We start from the raw sequence: 18195 nt of genomic DNA, 5'->3' as shown, positions 1-18195 counted from the left end.
ATTAGTAGGTGCTATTTCTATTCTCATTTTATACAAGAATATGCCAAGAGTCAGAGAGATAAAGTAACTTGGATTGGTGGTGGATCCAGGACTTGGACCCAGGGATTTATGAATCTACCACTACGCTATCTGGTACGGCAGTCACTAGCCACATGTGGTTATATCAATTTAAATTAATTAAAAGTTAATGAAACTTCAGACATGGAAACAACGTAAGTGTCTACTGATAGATGAATAAAGAAAATGTAGTGTGTGTGTGTGTGTGTGTATATATATATATATATATATATATATATACAGTGGAATATGATTAAGCCATAAAAAAGAACTAAATCTTAGTATTTGTGACAACATAGATGGACCTTGAGGGCATTATGGTAAATGAAAGAAGTCAGAGAAGAACAAATACCGTGTAATCTCACTTACATGTGGAATCTGAAAAAAAAACAAGCTTATAGATACAGAGAACAGATTGGTGCTTGCCAGAAATGGGGAGGTTGGAGTGCATGAAACATGGGTGAAGGAGGTCAAAAGGTACAAACTTCCAGTTATAAAATAAATAAGTCATGGGGATATAATGTACAGCATGATGACTATAGTTAATAATACTGTATCGTATATTTCAAAGTTGCTAAAAGAGTAGATCTTAAAAGTTCTCATCATGGAGCCTGCGTAGCAGTTAAGTTTGCACGCTCTGCTTCAGTGGCCCAGGGTTCTCCAGCTCAGATCCCAGAGGCAGACCTATGCACTGCTTGTCAAGCCATGCTGTGGCAGGTGTCCCACATATAAAGTAGAGGAAGATGGGCACGGATGTTAGCTCAGGGCCAATCTTCCTCAGTGAAAAGAGTAGAGTATTGGTGGCAGATGTTAGCTCAGGGCTGATCTTCCTCCAAAAAAAAAATTCTCATCACAAGAAAAAAATTATAATTATGTATGGTGATGGATGTTAACTTATTGTGATCACTTTGCCATATATACAAATATCGAATCATTTTGTTGTACACCTGAAAGTAATGTAATGTTATATGTCAGTTATACCTCAATAAAAAAAGTTGTTAAAACTCAAAATTCCTCAGTCACACTAGCTACATTTCAAGGGCTCAGTAGCCACAGATAGCTGGTAGTTAGCATGTTTCACAGCACAGATTATAGAACATTTCCATCATCAGAAAGTCCTATTGGACACTGCTGTTCCGGAGCCTACCGTCCCTCTCACACAGATACCTTCTAGTCTTTACCGTTAACATTTTACTGTACTTTATCAAAGAAATACCTGTTTGTGCATTATGTTCATCTTATGGTCTGTGAACTTCAAAGTTAGTTGCAAGCATTCCTTCTTAGGACAAATATAGGATATGGGAAACTCGATTTAATGGGATTATCTAGGACAAAAGCCGATGAAATCTTAGACTGTTTTAATAGCTTGTGGTGCTCAGGGGTAAATCTGCTGTGTCCTGTGCCAGTTAAACTGCATGTAGATTACTTTCCCTTCTCTACCTGGTTTGGGCCCCCTTGTCGAACTCTTCAGCTACTGTTCATCTAAACTTTTACCTTCTGTGTGCCTTCTTTTCCCCTCCCGCTCACTGAACTGGCGATTTTGAATCAGTGCTGTGGTCCACTTTTCCTTGCTCCTTCACAAGGGGATGGCTAAGTGCTACTGGAGGAAAACCATAAATGTGCCCATTGGTGCCCCTGCAAATGGTAAAGTGCATTTGCTCTCCATTAGACTGTCAATGCTTTTGGTTAGTCTTTTATTTTGCATTCCTCTCAGCAAATATTTTGAAGTTTCACCAAATTTTACTCTTCAAATGTCCTACCCAGTAGCTGATTCTCAGCAGCTGACTCGTATTCTTTATCATGAAAATTAGGGCCCTAGGCCTGAACTCCCCGAATCCCTGTGTCTAACTTCTCACATCAATATTTTGTCTCCTTCCAGTCTCCTGAGATGAGGTGGCCTTTCTTCTTTTCAAAGCAGCCCCATCAGCCCATGTTCCTGACCCATTCCTTACCTATTTTTTCTGGGATTTTGTTTCATCCATTTTATTCTCCCTGCTCCCTTCTCCTCCTTCACTGCCCCCTGGCCCCAGCCGCCCTTTTGTTCTGTGGTTGTTAATTCTGGCTGTACATTACTGTCAATGAGGATATTTTAAAAAATACTGATACCTAGACTCTGTCCTCAGGGATTCTTATTTAATTAGTCTGATTTAATTAGTTGAGATTGAGTCATTGGTAATTTTAAAAGATCCTGAAGTTGTTCTGATTGTAGCCAGAGTTGAGAACCACTGCTTTAGTTATTGCCCAATCTCTTTCCTTCCCTTTTCAATAAAATTTCTTAAGAGATGTCTCCGTTTACTTTGTGCACTTTCTCATCTCTCTTTATTCCTCTACCACTCTGGTCTGGTCCTCCTTTCACTAAAATCCCTGGCGACCTAGTTGCTGAACCAGTGGATACTATAAAATCTGTTCCATGGGCCAAGTTCACTGGATTCAACATTTTTGGTCTTTTTCTTCCCTCTTGAAATTCTCTATTTCTCTGACTTCCATGACAGTACATTTTCTTGATTTACCTCTTCTCTGGCTGTTCCTTCTTATAGATACTTCCTAAATATTTGTTTTCTCAAGGTGTTTCCTGCATTCTGTTTTTCCTCTTACTTACAAGAGGATTTCTTAACTTCAAGCCTACTGACGTTGTGGGCTGGATAATTCTTTGCTGAGTGGGCTCTCTGTTACATCATAGAATGTTTAGCAACGCCCTGGCCTCTACCTACTACATGCAGAAACTACCCCTACCCCCCCCCCCTCCAGTTATGACAGCCAAAAATGTCTCCTGATATTGCCATATGTCCTCTGGGGGGCAAAATTGTCCCTGGTTGAGAACCACTGCTCTATAAGCTCTCTCTGGCCTTTCTCAAGTTTTCTCACAGTTCTAGTAATAACCTATGTACTAAAGACTCCCAGATTTATATTTCTATTTTGATCTTTCCTCCTAATTTAAGACTTGAATCTATAACCTCTTGTTACACATTTCCATCTGGATGTTCCATAGATACTCCAGACTTGCCAAGATGGAAACTAAGTTTTTTTCTTCCAAACCTGATCCTTTTTCTTTATTTCTGATTTCTGAGTTTGATTGAAACTCTCTACCCAGTGTAGAAACCTAGGCGTTAACCTAGAATCTTCTCTTGGTCTCACATAAGCCTCCCATATGCACACATCCAATCAGTCATTAAGTCTTTCTGATTTATTTTTTCCTGAGGAAGTTTTGCTGTGAGCTAACATCTGTTGCCAGTCTTCCTTTTTATTTTTTGTATGTGAGCTGCCACCACAGCATGTCCACCGACAGACAAGTGGTGTAGGTCTGCGCCTGGGAACCGAACCCAGGCCGCTGAAGTAGAGCGTGCCAAACTTAACCACTAGGCTACCAAGACTAACCCAGGTCTTTCTGATTTTTATTTCCTATTTCTCAATTCCTATTTTGTCCAGCCATTTCTCGCTTAGTTCACATCCATATCTTTTCTTGCTTGCCTGCACTGTTGCATTAGCCTCTTGGCTCTTCTTCCTCCTTCAAAGCTTTACCATTCTTAAATTTACTCCTGTATTACCCTTGTGGGATTATCTACCCAAATTTTCAAATCTGTGTCATTTCCTTGCTTAAAATCCATTGTCGTAGGGTCCATAACTTCATATACAAGGTCTTCTATGTTTGTAATCCTCCCAAACTCTGCGGGCTTGTTATCTAATTCTTTCTGCTTTTTTCTTTTATTCCAGCAATACAAAACTTCTAGTTCTCCACATATACCATGCTGTTTCATGCTTCTATATCATTGCTTAATCTGTTTTCTCTGGCAGAAATACCTCTACTGCTTTTTTAACCCAAGTAAATCAGTCCTTCAGTGAATTTAGGAAGCCTTCCATGACCCCCCCAGGATTGTATCAAATGCCCTTCCTGTTCCCCCAGAGCACCTTATGCATTCCTCTCTCATAGTTCAAACTGTGTAAATTGAAGCTATATTAATACTAGCTAGCATTTATGAAGCATACTTTGCCAGGCTTGACATCCATTAGTCTGTTTAATATTCCCAACAATCCTTTGAGGTACGTACTATTGAGGAAAGTTGAGATTTTGCCTTATTAGGGTCTATTAGTTATCTGTTGTTGCATAACAAATTACTTTAAAACTTGATCACTTGAAACAGTAATAATCATGTATTATCTCAGTTTTTTTGGGTCAGGAATTTTGATAGGGTATGGGGAGATAGGTTGTCTCTGCTGTATGATGTCTGGGACCACAGCTAGAAGACTTAAAGCCTGAGGGCTGGAATCATCTGTGGGCTTATTTGCTTTCATGCCTGGTGGTTAATACTAGCTGGTGGCTGGGGTCTAGTTCGTGCTGTCAGCTGGAAAATTCACAAATGACCTTCCCTTAGTTTTAAGAGTGAAAGCTAGTGTTTTTGTTTTTGTTTTTGCAAAAAGTCCATTAATTTGGATTTGTCTAATTGTTTCTTCGTTCAGATTAAATATCTGGCAAAGAATACCAAATCCGTGATGTTCCCTTCTCAGTGAGAGGGCATGTGATGTCAGCTTGTTCCATCGTGGGTATTGTTAAATTTGACCATTTGGTTTAGGCAGTGTCTGCCAAATTTTTCTTATAAAGGTACCATTTCTCCTTTGTAATTAATAAATAATCTGGGGTGATACTTGGAGATTGAGTGAATAGCTGGTTCCATAATAGTTTTTTACATAATGATATTAGCATCCATTGATGATTCTTGCCTGAGTTATTACTATAATGGCTGCAAAATAGCGATTTTCTATTTCTGTGATTCCATCTACAGATGTTAGACAATCTTCTGTACACAAGAGTTTTTCTTTTCCCCCTGCCCCCTTATCTGTCTGTTCACTTATTTATTTATTTTAGCATAGACTCATGGATTTTGTTTTAATCATTATTCATTTTGATGCTCAAATAATCCGAGTTTGGCCAGAGTAATTGGGTCTAAACATTTTAGGTAGCTGTCCTTGTTCACATCCCTTAAATGAATAAGAGAGTAGGGGCATCAGCGTAAAGTGATCAGGTTATGTTTCTCTGATTATTAGCTGATAATTTCTGGCCTAATGAACAAATACAGTTTCTGCTGAGGTTCCTTTAATGGAAATACTTTCATGAAAATTTTTTCTTACTAAGTAAGAATGAGAATTACCCTAATTTGTTCTTTGTACTGTATGAATGCTTAAAAACAATATAAATTCCTTTTATTAAAAGAAAAATTTTATTACTTATTTATTTTTTAATTTTATTTTATTCTTCCTTTTTCTCCCCAAAGCCCCCCAGTACATAACTGTATATTCTTCATTGTGGGTCCTTCTAGTTGTGGCATGTGGGACGCTGCCTCAGCGTGGTTTGATGAGCAGTGCCATGTCCGCGCCCAGGATTCGAACCAACAAGACACTGGGCCGCCTGCAGCGGAGCACGTGAACTTAACCACTTGGTCACGGGGCCAGCCCCGAAAAGTTTTATTATTAATTAACCTATCTTATAATAGAGATACCTGAGGAGAATCCTAGCTCTTTACTTCCTGTGTAAGGATATGATTCTTGGAGCTGCAGCCGTCTTGCAACCGTGTATGGGAGACATGGCTGATATGCTGATGATGGCAGAGTAGAAAGATGGAAAGAGTCATCTTTCATTGAGTTGCTATACCAAACTTGGGACTGTTTGCCTCCAGACCATTTGTTAGTTAAGGAAAATAGATATCCTTGCAGTTTAAGTCATTCTTAGTCGGATATCTGTTATTTGCAGCTGAATACCTCTTTTAATTCTTATAGTTTATGTAGCCGAAAAAACGTTTGCCATTAGTAGAAAGTAACCATAAAAATAAATACATTAAGAATGAAACAACATTATTAAATTTAAAAACAAAATAAAAATTTTAAATTTAAAATAAACAGTGATAAAATCAAAGTGTCATTTGTTCCCTAATGTAGTCTCCTGCCTGCTTCTCCGACTTCACTCCACACCTCTTCTCCCCTTACTCTCTCCATCCTAGCCATACTGACCTTTTAGTCTCCCACAGTTGCTCTGTTCCCTTCAACTGCAGGCCTTTGCACATTTTGGTTTTATCTGTCTGGATTGCTAGAGTGTTCTGCCTCTAGCCTTGACCCTCCCCGCTCAGGTTAACTCAGACCTATCTCTTGGATATCAATGCTTGGATATTACCTTCTCTGGGAAGCCTTTCCTGACACTCTTACCAGGTCCCTGTGTATATCCTCATAGAGCTTGGTGTGCTTTGTTTTAGCCCTAATCACAGAAGCAGTTTTATTTTTTGTGTGGTTATTTTAATGTATCTCTTTTCCCCACTAGACTGTGAGTTCCAAGAAGGCAGGGACCCTTAGCCTCTAGAACCTAACATAATGCCTGGCATATGGTACATCCTGAAATATTTATTGACTGATTGACTTAATGAAAGAAACATTTTCTACAATTTTATGTCAATGAATTCACACGTTTCCTTTTGAACATAACTTTTGCTGCTCTTAATTTTACATTTTGTCACCTCTGCTGCGTTAAATTGGATTCCAGTTGTTGCCCAAACAACAGTGGTGGGGTGTGGGATGAGCATAGGAGTTACTGTTAATTTCCTCAGGCCGTTGAATATTGTGGAGAGATTTTGAGATTCTGGCTTCTCCATCTCTCCAAGTCCTCAGTGGTGTCATCTTCTTGGTCTCTATGACTTAAGAAATGTGGCAGGCTCTTGAATTACAACAAATATATAATCACTGACTTTGTTTCTAAAATATCCCTGTTATGTAAAATCACCTCATGGCGGTACACCTACCTTGGAAAATACTGCCCTAACATTTTCTTTCTAGCTTAGCAAGAAAGTAGCCGACCATTAGAGATATGTAAAAATGTATTAAAAAAATTTTTTGCCAAATTTATATGGAAAATTAAAAAATACCGTTTTGTGTACCTGTGTATACCTGTTGTAATTTTCCTCAGAGTTCCGTGAGGGTACAGATAGCATCTAATTTTCACTATCTAATTAGATAATTTTCATATCTAATTTTCTTCATGTAGCAATGTATCTTGTTCATCTTTCCTTGTCATTGCTTGTAGATCTGCCAGATCTGTCACATTTAAACACATGAATAGAATTCCATTTTATGAATATACAATAATTAATTTAGACAATTCCCTAATGATGGACATTGGAGATATTTTAGATTTTATTTTTTATCCTTAGAAACTATATTATATTGAATGATGCTTATATATTTTTGTATGTCTGTGAAACTCTTTCCATATTTTCCATTCTTTTTTCTTTGTACTTCAGTTTGGATATTTTCTGTTGACTCACCTTCCGTATCATTAATCTTGTCTTCTGCTGTATCTATACTGCTAAACCTGTCAAATGAATTACTAATTTCAGATGTAATATTTTTCATTTCTAAGATTTCAGTTTGGTTACTATATGGATTCAGATTCTTTGGTGAAATTCTCCATCTTTACTTGAACATATTAGTCAGTTAATTTAAAGCCTTTTTTTTGCTAACTCCAGTGTCTGGATCACGTCTGGGTCTGTTTCTGTTGTCTGTCTTTTCCTCTTGGTATTTGGTGTGTCTGGTAGTTTTTGGTTGGATATAGATAGTTTGTATAAAAATTATTAAAGGCTCTAGACAATGTTTTTTTCTAGAGAGTTCATTCTTTTCTTGCTAGGCATATAGAATGGTGGATGATCAATTTGGTTCTGTTAGGGGCTGTATCAAGTCAAGACTGGGTTGCAGCCCTGATAAGGATAGCCTATTTAGGATTCACCCCTGGTTTCCAGAGGTTTCAGTTTAGAGCCTGATATATTCTGTGGGGCCCTTCCTCCAATGGGTCCTGAATTCTAATCTTGGTCTCATGAGATGGCTGCAAAACTCTGCTCTATTTTTCAGAGGTTTCTACTTGTATTTGATTGGATCCTTTATATAGTCCCAGATTTGGTAAATATTCTGATGGGAAAATTGCTTTGCACTAAGGCCTCCTGAGTCTTTGCCAAAAGATCTGGATTTGCTGTTTCCCTCACAGTGGCCTTCCATTGAAGCTTTGCACAGGATTTTCAGTCTTCTGCTCTTGCCTGGCACAACAAATGCAGTTATAGACACCAGCTACTTCCTCCAAGGTTATTCCCTCTCTAGAATCTTGAAACCAGTTATCTGGATTTTCTAAGTAGCTGGATATTCTAAGTTGTTCTAGGTTTTAATGCTGGTCTGCCACCAACTACTTTATCTCACCCGAGGGTGAACATCTATGGAAATGTTTCTTCTGTAGGATAAAATTCTAAGTGAGAAAGTACTGGGTCAAAGGGTATGACCATTTAAAAATTGATATTGTTAAATTGCCCTTCTGAAAGTCTGTAACTATTATATTCTCACCAACAATATTTGAAAGTGTGCCATACATCTTTATCAAACTAGGTGTTATCAGTTTTTATCTTTACTAATCTGATAGACAAAAACATGAAAGTTACTTTTTGTTTTAATTTGTCTCTTTGATTTTCACTTGATTAAACTTATTTTCGTATATTTATTGGATATTTATATTTGTTCTATGAATTTTTTATTAATATCCTTTACCCAGTTTTCCTATTGTGGAATTAAAAAATTATTTTGTAGGAGTTTTCTCTCTATGTAGTACAGTTGTATCCTGCATAGTGACGTTTTGGTCAGTGACAAACTACATATGTAACAGTGGTCCCCACGAGATTAGTATCATATAGCCTAGGTGTGTAGTAAGCTATACCATCTAGGTTTGTGTAAGTGCACTCTATGATGTTTGCACAGTGAGGAAATCACCTATCGACACATTTCTCAGAACGCATCCTGATCAAGTGACGCAAGACTTATGATACTAATCTTTTATCTGTATTGCAAATATAAATTTCTTTACAGTCTGTCCTTTGTCTTGTCCTTGGTAACCTTTATTGTGTAGATATTTTTAGTTTTTAGGACATCAGAGCTTTCAATCTTTTAGATTTCACGCTGTGCTTAAAAAGACTCTCCTTATCCAAGATTTTAAAAATTTATTCATATATTTTCTTCTGGTACTCTCTTTGTCTAGTGCTTTTTGGTTGTATTAGTCAGAACTCTTGGTTACAAGTGGTAGAAATCCAATTTAATGTAACTTAAGAAAAAAATTAGAATGTGTTGGTTCATATAACTGAAATGGTTCTTGGCTATATCAGACCCAATGTCTCCCCTTTATAACAAATATCTTATAATGTCCCCTTTTACTCTCCTGATTTGAAATTCATTGATAATACAACCTATAAAGCAGAATTTTAAAAAGTGCACATATGTTGTTATTCTCCGACTAATAAAAAGGAGAAATAAAAGGAAAGTAATATATAAAAAAGTGTATGTTTTAATTTGTAAGTGCTTGGCTGTGACTGTTCTGGGAGACAAAATGAAATATCAGATGCTTGCCTCTGCATGTAGAATCGTTAGGAATGTGGTAGTGCCTTTCCCTCATCAAATAAGCCAAGGTGGGTGTTTACAAATACATCCAGGAGCTTTGGAGGAAGAAGCAGTCTGATGTAATGTGCTATCTTCTCAGGGTGCCCTGCTAGCACTACTGCGAGCTCTCTGTGCTGCACAGGGCCTGATAAAGAGCATAGACTGGTATACAAGGCCATGCAAAGTTATGTCATATGTTGGATTCGTGTGCACCATGGTGGCCGCAAATGCCTAGTTCCTACAAGTGCAACCTACAGCAAGCCTGTCCATCACGGTGTTAACCAGCTAAAGTTTGCTTGAAGCCTTCAGTCTGTTTCTGAGGAGCAGTCTGGATGCCCCTGTGGGGCTCTGAGTCTTGAATTCTTACTGGGTTGGTGAAGATTCCATGTACAAATTTTTTGAGGTTATTCTCATTGATCCATTCCATAACACTCTCAGAGGAAATCCTGCCACACTGTGGCTCACCAAACCAATCCACAAGCACAGGAAGATGTAAGGGCTGACATCTGCAGCCGCAAGAGCCGAGGCCTTGGAAAGGGCCCCAAGTTCCACCAGACTGTTGGTGGGTTTCACTGTGCAGCGTGGAGAAGGTACAGTACTCTCTGGCTTCAATGTTAGCACTAATATAAGTAATGTTTGTAAAATTCTTACCTAATAAACAATTTAGGGCAGTCATGTCTGCTTAAAAGTGTTCTTTGTCTGTTAAAACTAGTCTCCAGATTGTTTCATGAATGCATAGTCAAATTATGAAAGTTAAGGTACAGTAATGTTTGAAGACTAAGTGATGGGGTATCTTGTTTCTAACAAATGCTTTTGTCTTGGCTTTATCTTTTTAGGGAGTTATATATCAACATTTAAAATGCTATGTGGTATAATAGGTGTAAAATAAACTCTTTAAAAGGGGAGTGCAGAAACTAGCCCTGTAGATTTGTTGGTGCATGTGATGAAACCCACAGTTTTATTGAGGTGGTGCAATGCTCTGCTGGTTTACTCTCAAGTGGCTGGTTTTTTGGAGTTTGGCAAAGAGAAGCTTTTAAAATTGTGTTTTGCTTGGAAAATAGGATGAGAGGAGGATATCCTAACCTCTTGTCATGATCATGTGTGGAAAAATAATGAAAGCTGCCTAGATCCCTCATTTTTAGATTTAATCCAGTATTCCATTTATGTATTGCTGTTTCTGAAAAGAGAAAAGTCTAAAAGAATGCCACCTTTTTTAGGAGAATTGAGTAGACCTATTGCAAGAGGGTTCTCTTGCAAATGAAACAAATCCTGGTTAACCTAAACAAAATTGCCTTAATCCTCCACAGTACCGTTGAAGTTCACGTAAAAGATGAAGGCTCCTAGTTCAATCCCATGGCTCCATGGGATCTGTGGAATTTTGAATTTTGTGCCAAGTAGTCAGTAGTGTTATTTACACTGGTGTGTACTGAAACTATTTGAAATTGAACATTAGGTGCATGAGAAGGTTTGTAAGCTAGTAATTAATACTGGAGTTGGGAAGCTGGTGGCCATCAGATAAATGCCTTTCAAGTGTTTGAGGATAAAAAATTAAAGTCAGCTTTAATCCAGATTTTAAATACTTTATCTGTAATGCTAATTTGTGACCATTGTGAACCCTCTAGCCACCTTACGGGGAAAAATGTGGTTGGCTTTACTTAAAAATATATCATTGCTCAATCCAGTCAGTTTTACAGGTCATCTTGGGTCAGCCCACTTTATCCACTCCCATAAGTCTACTGAGAAAAGTCATGTAGTTGGTGTCAATACAAGTCTGACCTTATGTGTTGTCTGCTGTGATTTTTCTCATCCCTGGCCAGCCTACCCTCAGAATCCTTAAGATTCCACAAACGTAGCAGGCCATCAATTGTACCCTCCTTAAAAGCATACCACCATATTCTGTTGAATTTATTCTGTTTGTGCCATGTCTTCCAGTAGACTAGACTTCTGTTTCCCAGGGTAAAGTTGAGCATGTAGGAAATGTGAAGAAAAATTGCCCCAGTTCTTTCCAATTCTGGCTTTGCTGACTTAAGAATGGGTAGTTTGATTTTAATCTAATTACTGGTTTTCTTGAAACAAATTTTCTCCTGTTTTCTTTAGAGGTCTCAAAAGGCTCGGTTAAATGATTTCCAGAAAACATAAAGAGGCCCATAAAACCTCTTGAGACCTAAATTCCTTTCTTCTCAAAAGAAAAGAAATCTTAAACCATTTATTTTGGTTGTGTGTAGAGGTTGTTCAACTGAATGAACAAATAAATATCTATTAAACTAAAAAAAAAGAATGTAATAGTTACAAATGCAGATGATGCAAGAGTGTTATATTGACAGCTCATTACCACAAGCATCATTACTGTAGGGTTATGATTTTTCAAAATGATAAAGAGCTTTTGGGAAAGTTTGGGAGAGGGAATGTATAATTTTTCCTCGATTTTTCACAATAGATGCATTCCTGCGTCTATTCAATATGTATTAAATTCATATGTATAAAAATTCAATATGTATTAAAACCAAGTAGAAAATACTTTATTTTTTAATTTTTTTTTTTTTTTGAGGAAGATTACCCTGAGCTAACTACTGCCAATCCTCCTGTTTTTGCTGAGGAAGACTGGCCCAGAGCTAACATCCATGCCTATCTTCCTTTGCTTTGTATGTGGGATGCCTACCACAGCATCGTTTTTGCCAACTGGTGCCAAGTCCGTACCCCGGATCCAAACCGGTGAACCCCAGGGTGCCGAGAAGCGGAACGTGTGCCCTTAACTGCTGTGCCACCGGGCCGGCCCCAGAAAATACTTTATGTTTAAGTAAACTCAATGGAGTTTAGGCTCAGTTAATTAAAGACAGTTTTTCTCCAAGTGCATGTCCAGGCAGGACAGTTCTGTGTTGGGCCTGGTCATCTTCCCATTTATTGCAGAGTGGCCAACACTGTTCTTTCTTACCTACTAAATGTGGATGGTATCTCCCCACTTACTGTAACTAGCAAAACTGTCTCCTTGGATTTCTAGATCCCTGTGTAGGGGCAATATTGAGAATCAGTGACATAAATTAGAAGTTCTTAGATGGATCTAGGTGGTCAACCAATGTGTTATCTTCATCTGTCTGTCTCTCTTGAATCTACTTTCCTGTGTCGGCCTCATTATTAGATAGCTCTCCCTATGTAAAGTGAAAAACAGCTAGTGGTATCTCCAAGTTTACAAGAACATTAGAGTATTCATCCCAGAGGATATGTCCATCTGTCAGCGTTCATGGAGGGTCTCTGGCTCTGTTTGGGTTTTCTGCCCACACTGCTGGTGGGTGGCAGTTGTTATTCTTGTGCATTTTTTAAGTTAAGGATTTATCTTTTTTTCGCAATGTGAGTATCTAATTATTTGAAACATAATTTACTGAATAATCCATCTGATTTGAAATATCATCTTTATTATATACACATTTTCATACTCATCTGTCTCTGGATTCTCTGTTTAGATCTCTGTTGATCTTTATTTGTGTGTTCCTATGTCTGTACCTTACTGGTTAACTTTCCATAATTTTATAGTATGATTTGATACCTAGTAGTGAAAGTCCACTTCATTGTTCTTTTCCAAAAATTTCTTGATGCTTCTCTTACATTTACCCTTCCAAATGGTTTTTAGGTGCAATTTGTCAATCTCTTTTTCCTCTCCCATCCCTTTGGGATTTTGATTAGAAATGCATTGGATTTGTATATTAATTTGGAGACAGTTGGCACTTTCTATAATATTGAAATTTCGCATCTAGGCCAACTTCGCATTGTGCCTCTCTTTGTTTTTTTTGATGTCATTTAGTAAAATTTTATAGTTTCATTTACTTTTTTAACTGATTATTACTGGAAAGCTTTTTGTTATCCATCACCTTGCTACTTACTTGAATTCCTTTATTAGCTCTGATAGTTTTTCATTTTATTCTAAGTTTTCTAGATTATCAGTCATATCAATAAACGTTGATTGTATTTTTCCCCTGTGTTTATGTCTCATTATTTTTACTTACCTGTTGCACTATTATCAAAACAAAGTTGTCTAGTAGTATGCATCCGTGTCTTCTTTCTGACTTCATTGGGAGTGAATTAGTGTTTCTTTGTTAAGCATGTTTGCTTTTGATTCCTAACATATGCACTATCACATTAAGAAAGATTTATTTTATTGCTAATTTATTAGGGAGTTTTAATTAAGAATGACTAGTGATTTTATCAAATGTTCTTTGCAGCCCTATCAAAAATGTTTTTTCTCCTTTAAACAATTAATGCTTTTTATTAACTCATAGATTTTCTAATGTTGAACCCATTATGCACACTTTGAATAAAAACTGCTTTGTCACGGAGCGTTAATCTCTTAATACACTATTGGAGTTGATTTATTCCTCATCTTTTTTAGGAGTTTTGCATCTATTCATAAGGGGACTGGTAATTTTCCTTTGGGTTATGTTCGTTTCATAAAATGAGCTGGGAAATCTTCCTGCTTTGTTATACTTGGAAATAGTTTAAATAACATAGGAATTACCTATTCCTTAAAGGTTTGATAAAAGTTACGTGTAATTCCATCTGAGCCTGGCATATTTTGGGGGACCAGATCTGTTCCAACCTTTTCAGTTACTTCAGGGGTTAGTGGTCTAGGGCGGTGTTTTACTCATCTCTGTATTCCCAGCTTCTAGCATAGTGTCTGTTTTATAGTAGATACTGAATATATTTGTGTTGAATAAACGGATAATAGTGATTGTTTCTAAGAGATGTATGGAACATGTGAATTAGTAGTAATAGTAGCTAAGAGTTTGTGCAAGGCACCAGTCTGAGTGCTTTACAGATGTTAATTTGTTTAATCTTCACTATACCCTGTGGCGAAGTTACTGTGAATATCTCCATTTTACAGTAGAAACTGAGGCGTAGAGAGGTCAGGTAAATTGCCTAAGGATATAAAGCCAGTTAAATGTTGGAGCCAGAATATTGCAAAAATAAAGATATTTGTATTTGGTGGAATTATAAATTTTAAAAAATACTTGAAAAAAGTTAACAGTATCATATAGCCTTCCCAAATTTTTTAAAAAAAGACTTAAGCATTTCCCTAACTTTCTTGGAAACTTCCTTCTAAGGCACACATACCAGTGTGTCGATAAGTAGAACTTGAAAGTTTTCAGTTGTTTCTTTTTTCTTTCATGTAAGTGTAAATGGAACACAACATATCGTTGGAGCATATTACTCTGCCTCCTTTGCAGGTCTGCCCAGATTGTTCCACATGTACTGCTTTATAGTAGTTGTCATTGTAATGTTACCCAGTGTTTTGAAAGCACGTTACAATTTTATATTTGATAGTTTTTTTTATTTATTAAATTTCATCTTGGCCTCTTGACACTTTGTCCTGTTGATTTGAGAAGCAGTGTAACTTTTTATTCTGCTTGTCAGGCTTTCAATTGGTGGTTTCCATGGACAATGTCTCAGGCTCCTCTTCATTCCACTGATTGCACTGTAGAGAGAATACTTGTCTTTTAAGTAATCAGATGTCAGAGATTAGCCTTTATGGGATTATTAATGTGTTCCTCACACCAGCCTAAGGAGTTCCCCTGAAATGAGATATATTTCCTTTGGCTTTTTCATTGGCATGAGTGAAACCGTTTTGCTAATATAAAGAGGGGTGAGTCTTACATTGTTCATTCATTCAAATTTTTATTGAGTGTGCCTAAGTTGTGTGCTCTATCCTCTAATCTGCATCTTTCAAATGATAGTTTATCCAGGTAATCAGGTCCTGAATAGATTAGCTCATTTTATCTAACCTTAAATGAATCTGACCTGTATGAGAAGACTAATTTATTCATTTACACTTGGGGGTATTCTGTTTCAGTGACTGGAAAACTCTTTTCAGGTTGTAACGTAATACCATCTTTGAATTTCCCAGATATCAAGAAATCAAAAGCAATCAGATGGTTATTTGGTATGTATAGAATCAACAAAGGAAACTTTATAATCGTTAGGAGAAATTTCATGCAGATTGTGATAAGTCTAGGGCATTACTCGTATTTTACCTTAAAGAATTTTTTTTAGCATGGTAAAATATTATTTGTCAGTTCTTTTTCTTTGACTGTATTAGATTAACTAACACATTCATGCTTTCCAGACTTCATAGAGATTACCACCTATTAGTTTACACTGAACTGCATTAAGACTTATCTTTATTTTAATGTGTTGTACTTTTTTAACGTTTTTTTATTGTTACATTTTAGCCTGGTGTTTTAGCCTCCTTTCTCGTTATACAAAGGAAAGTCCTTTGATCTTAGCAGTAAACTGTCTCTGAATTGCTTTGTAGGGTGCATTACTTCTAAGAATTCCTATCTTAAGACTATGTTCTCTTGAGGTTAACCCTAGGTTCTGGGACCATAGTTTTCTAACTACCGATCACAACTCAAATTTTGAGAATTGACTTTTTTTGGTTAACTTTTTTTTCTTATTTAAAAAAAAAGAACCAACGTAAGTATATATTGATATGGATTAAAAAGACAACATAACCCAGAAATAGCAACAGTTACACCTTGATGCATAATCTTGTAGACCTTTTTATAGGATACCTACATGTATATGATTGAAAAAGAATCATACTATACCTATTTTATAATCTCCTTTTTTATTGTAATAGATTGTATATATCTTACAATATATATTTTGATTGGGCCCCACATGGGATTTTTTCATTCAACAAACATTTGTATATTACTGTGCCAGGTGCTGTTCTATATGTTAGTGAACAAAAGAGTCAATGATTGCTCTTTGCAGAGGTTAAGTACTAATGGGGAAAGACAGACAAACAAAATAACTTAAATCAATAGAGTGTTAATCAATAGTAAATGCTATGGGAAAAAAAGGCAGGTAAGGGAAATGCAGTATTGGGGAAGTGAACTTTCAAAAAGTGCAGTCAGCAAAGGCCTTATTGAAAAGGTATTTGAATAGATGTGAAGTGCTTGAAGTGATGGAATGAGCCAGGAATGTGCCAGCAAGGAGAGGCCAGTGTGGAGCCGAGTAAGTGAGAGGAATAGTAGGAAATGAGGTCACAGAGAAGTTGCTGAGGGTGGGACTGGGGAGGTGAGTATCAGATCATCAGATCAGACTGGTAGGCTGTTATTGTAAGGGCTTTTATTCTGAGTGCAGTGGAAATCCAGTGGGGAGTTTAGGGCAGAGGAATGACATGGTTTAACTTATGTCTTAAAATGATCATTCTAACTGCTGTGTGGAGAACAGAATGGGAGGACTGCAAGGGGCACAAGGGCAAGGGCAGAAGCAGAGAAACCATTTAAGAGACTGTTGGATTAATCTAAGCTAGAGGTGCCAGTGGTTTCGATGAGGGTAATGAAACATGGTTGGATTCCAGATATAGTTTGACAATGGGCATGATAGGATTTGCTGAGACTGGATATGAGGTATAACAGAGAGAAGAATTATGGGTGACACTAAGGTCTTTTGGCCTAAGCAACTAGAAAAATGGAGCCACCACCAGCTGAGAGGAACAGGTTTAGGGGAGAAGGTTTAAGAGTTCAGTTTTGGACATCATAAGTTTGAGGTGCTTATTACACATTCAGATGGTGATGTCGAGTAGGCAGAGGTGTTAGCTGGAGATGAAATTTGGAAGTTGTGGCCTATTTGTAGTATTTAAAATGATAAAACTGGATGAAATTGCCAAAGCAGTCAAGAAAGAGAATAGAAGAAAGTTCAAAGAATTGAACCCTGGGCCCTCATTGATAAGAAGTTTGGGAGATAAGGAGGAATAAGCAGAGGAAACTGAGAAGGGACAGCCAGGGACCTAGGAGGAAAACTTAGTGAGAGTACAGCTCTGGAAATTAGGTGCAGACTCTTATCTGGTCTTATCTGTATCTTCCCCTCAAGACCCCCTTCTTACCTGAAGACTCTTATCTGTGTCTTCCCTTCAAGACCCTGTGGATTGATTTTTCTATGGATTGTTAAAATTATACCACCCTCCTTTCTTCCAGCCTCTCCCATTTTAGCTACCTGTTATTACTTTATCGAGAAAGGATTTTATGTATTTAGCAACAACAATAAAGAAATCAGTGTAAGTATGTATGTATCAACTGAAGATAATCTCCTAACAACAGCTCATGTACTTATTGGGGCCACTCTGAGCAGTCTCTGTGTTATTGTTGCAAAGACATGGGGCTAACATCTGATTTCCTGAGAAAAAGCAGCTGAGAAAGGGGAATCAGAAGCTGATCAGCTGAGGTTTCCCTGGCTACTGCAAGCCTTTGTATAGGGTCAGCTTTAGAGCTTCAAGGAAGTAGGCTCTCTCTCAGACTTGATTATTACCATTTACTTGTTGGTTAGTTCAAGCATGTGATAATTTACTGTTCTAGTTACTGGCAAGCAAAGGAGGGTACTGTTAAGAAAAATTCCACGTAAACTTAAAGATCTAATTGGCTTTATTCAGCAATTCGTGATTTGGGCAGCATCCCATCTAGCAAGCAGAAAGGAGCTCTGAGGAGTTGTACAAATGGAAGATTTTTATAGGCAGAAAGAGGGTGGGACAAGTTAAAAGAGTGGATTATTTCAGGCAAGTTCACCTTCCTCTAGGGGTAGGCAGGGGGTCTTATCAGGCAGATTACCTCACTAGTGTTGATCAGGAAATTCCAGACAGATTGGTTTAAAAGTCCTCTCCTGGGAGAGGCTGAAACTGCATTTAGGTTAGATATTAAGTCTTGG

At 37.4% G+C, this 18195-nt stretch overlaps 2 protein-coding genes and 1 pseudogene across 2 annotated transcripts in view; 2 read left to right on the top strand and 1 right to left on the bottom strand.

The window, feature by feature from the left end:
- Window positions 1–18195, top strand: part of RNF115 (ring finger protein 115) — a 73301-nt gene that overhangs the window by 38499 nt on the left and 16607 nt on the right. The window lies entirely within an intron of this gene.
- Window positions 1644–10261, top strand: LOC106847630 (large ribosomal subunit protein eL15-like; annotated as a pseudogene).
- The window catches only part of CD160 (CD160 molecule), a 39143-nt gene continuing 35764 nt past the window's right edge, over window positions 14817–18195 (bottom strand). Inside the window, exon 5 of the mRNA XM_070497808.1 lies at window positions 14817–14962. Within this exon, the coding sequence (XP_070353909.1) occupies window positions 14946–14962 (17 nt within the window). The 3' untranslated portion in view covers window positions 14817–14945. The remainder of the gene's footprint in view (window positions 14963–18195) is intronic.

The sequence above is a fragment of the Equus asinus genome, chromosome 25, assembly GCF_041296235.1.
Source record: "Equus asinus isolate D_3611 breed Donkey chromosome 25, EquAss-T2T_v2, whole genome shotgun sequence".
Lineage (NCBI taxonomy): Eukaryota > Metazoa > Chordata > Mammalia > Perissodactyla > Equidae > Equus > Equus asinus.
This window is presented reverse-complemented; position numbering and strand designations above follow the sequence as displayed.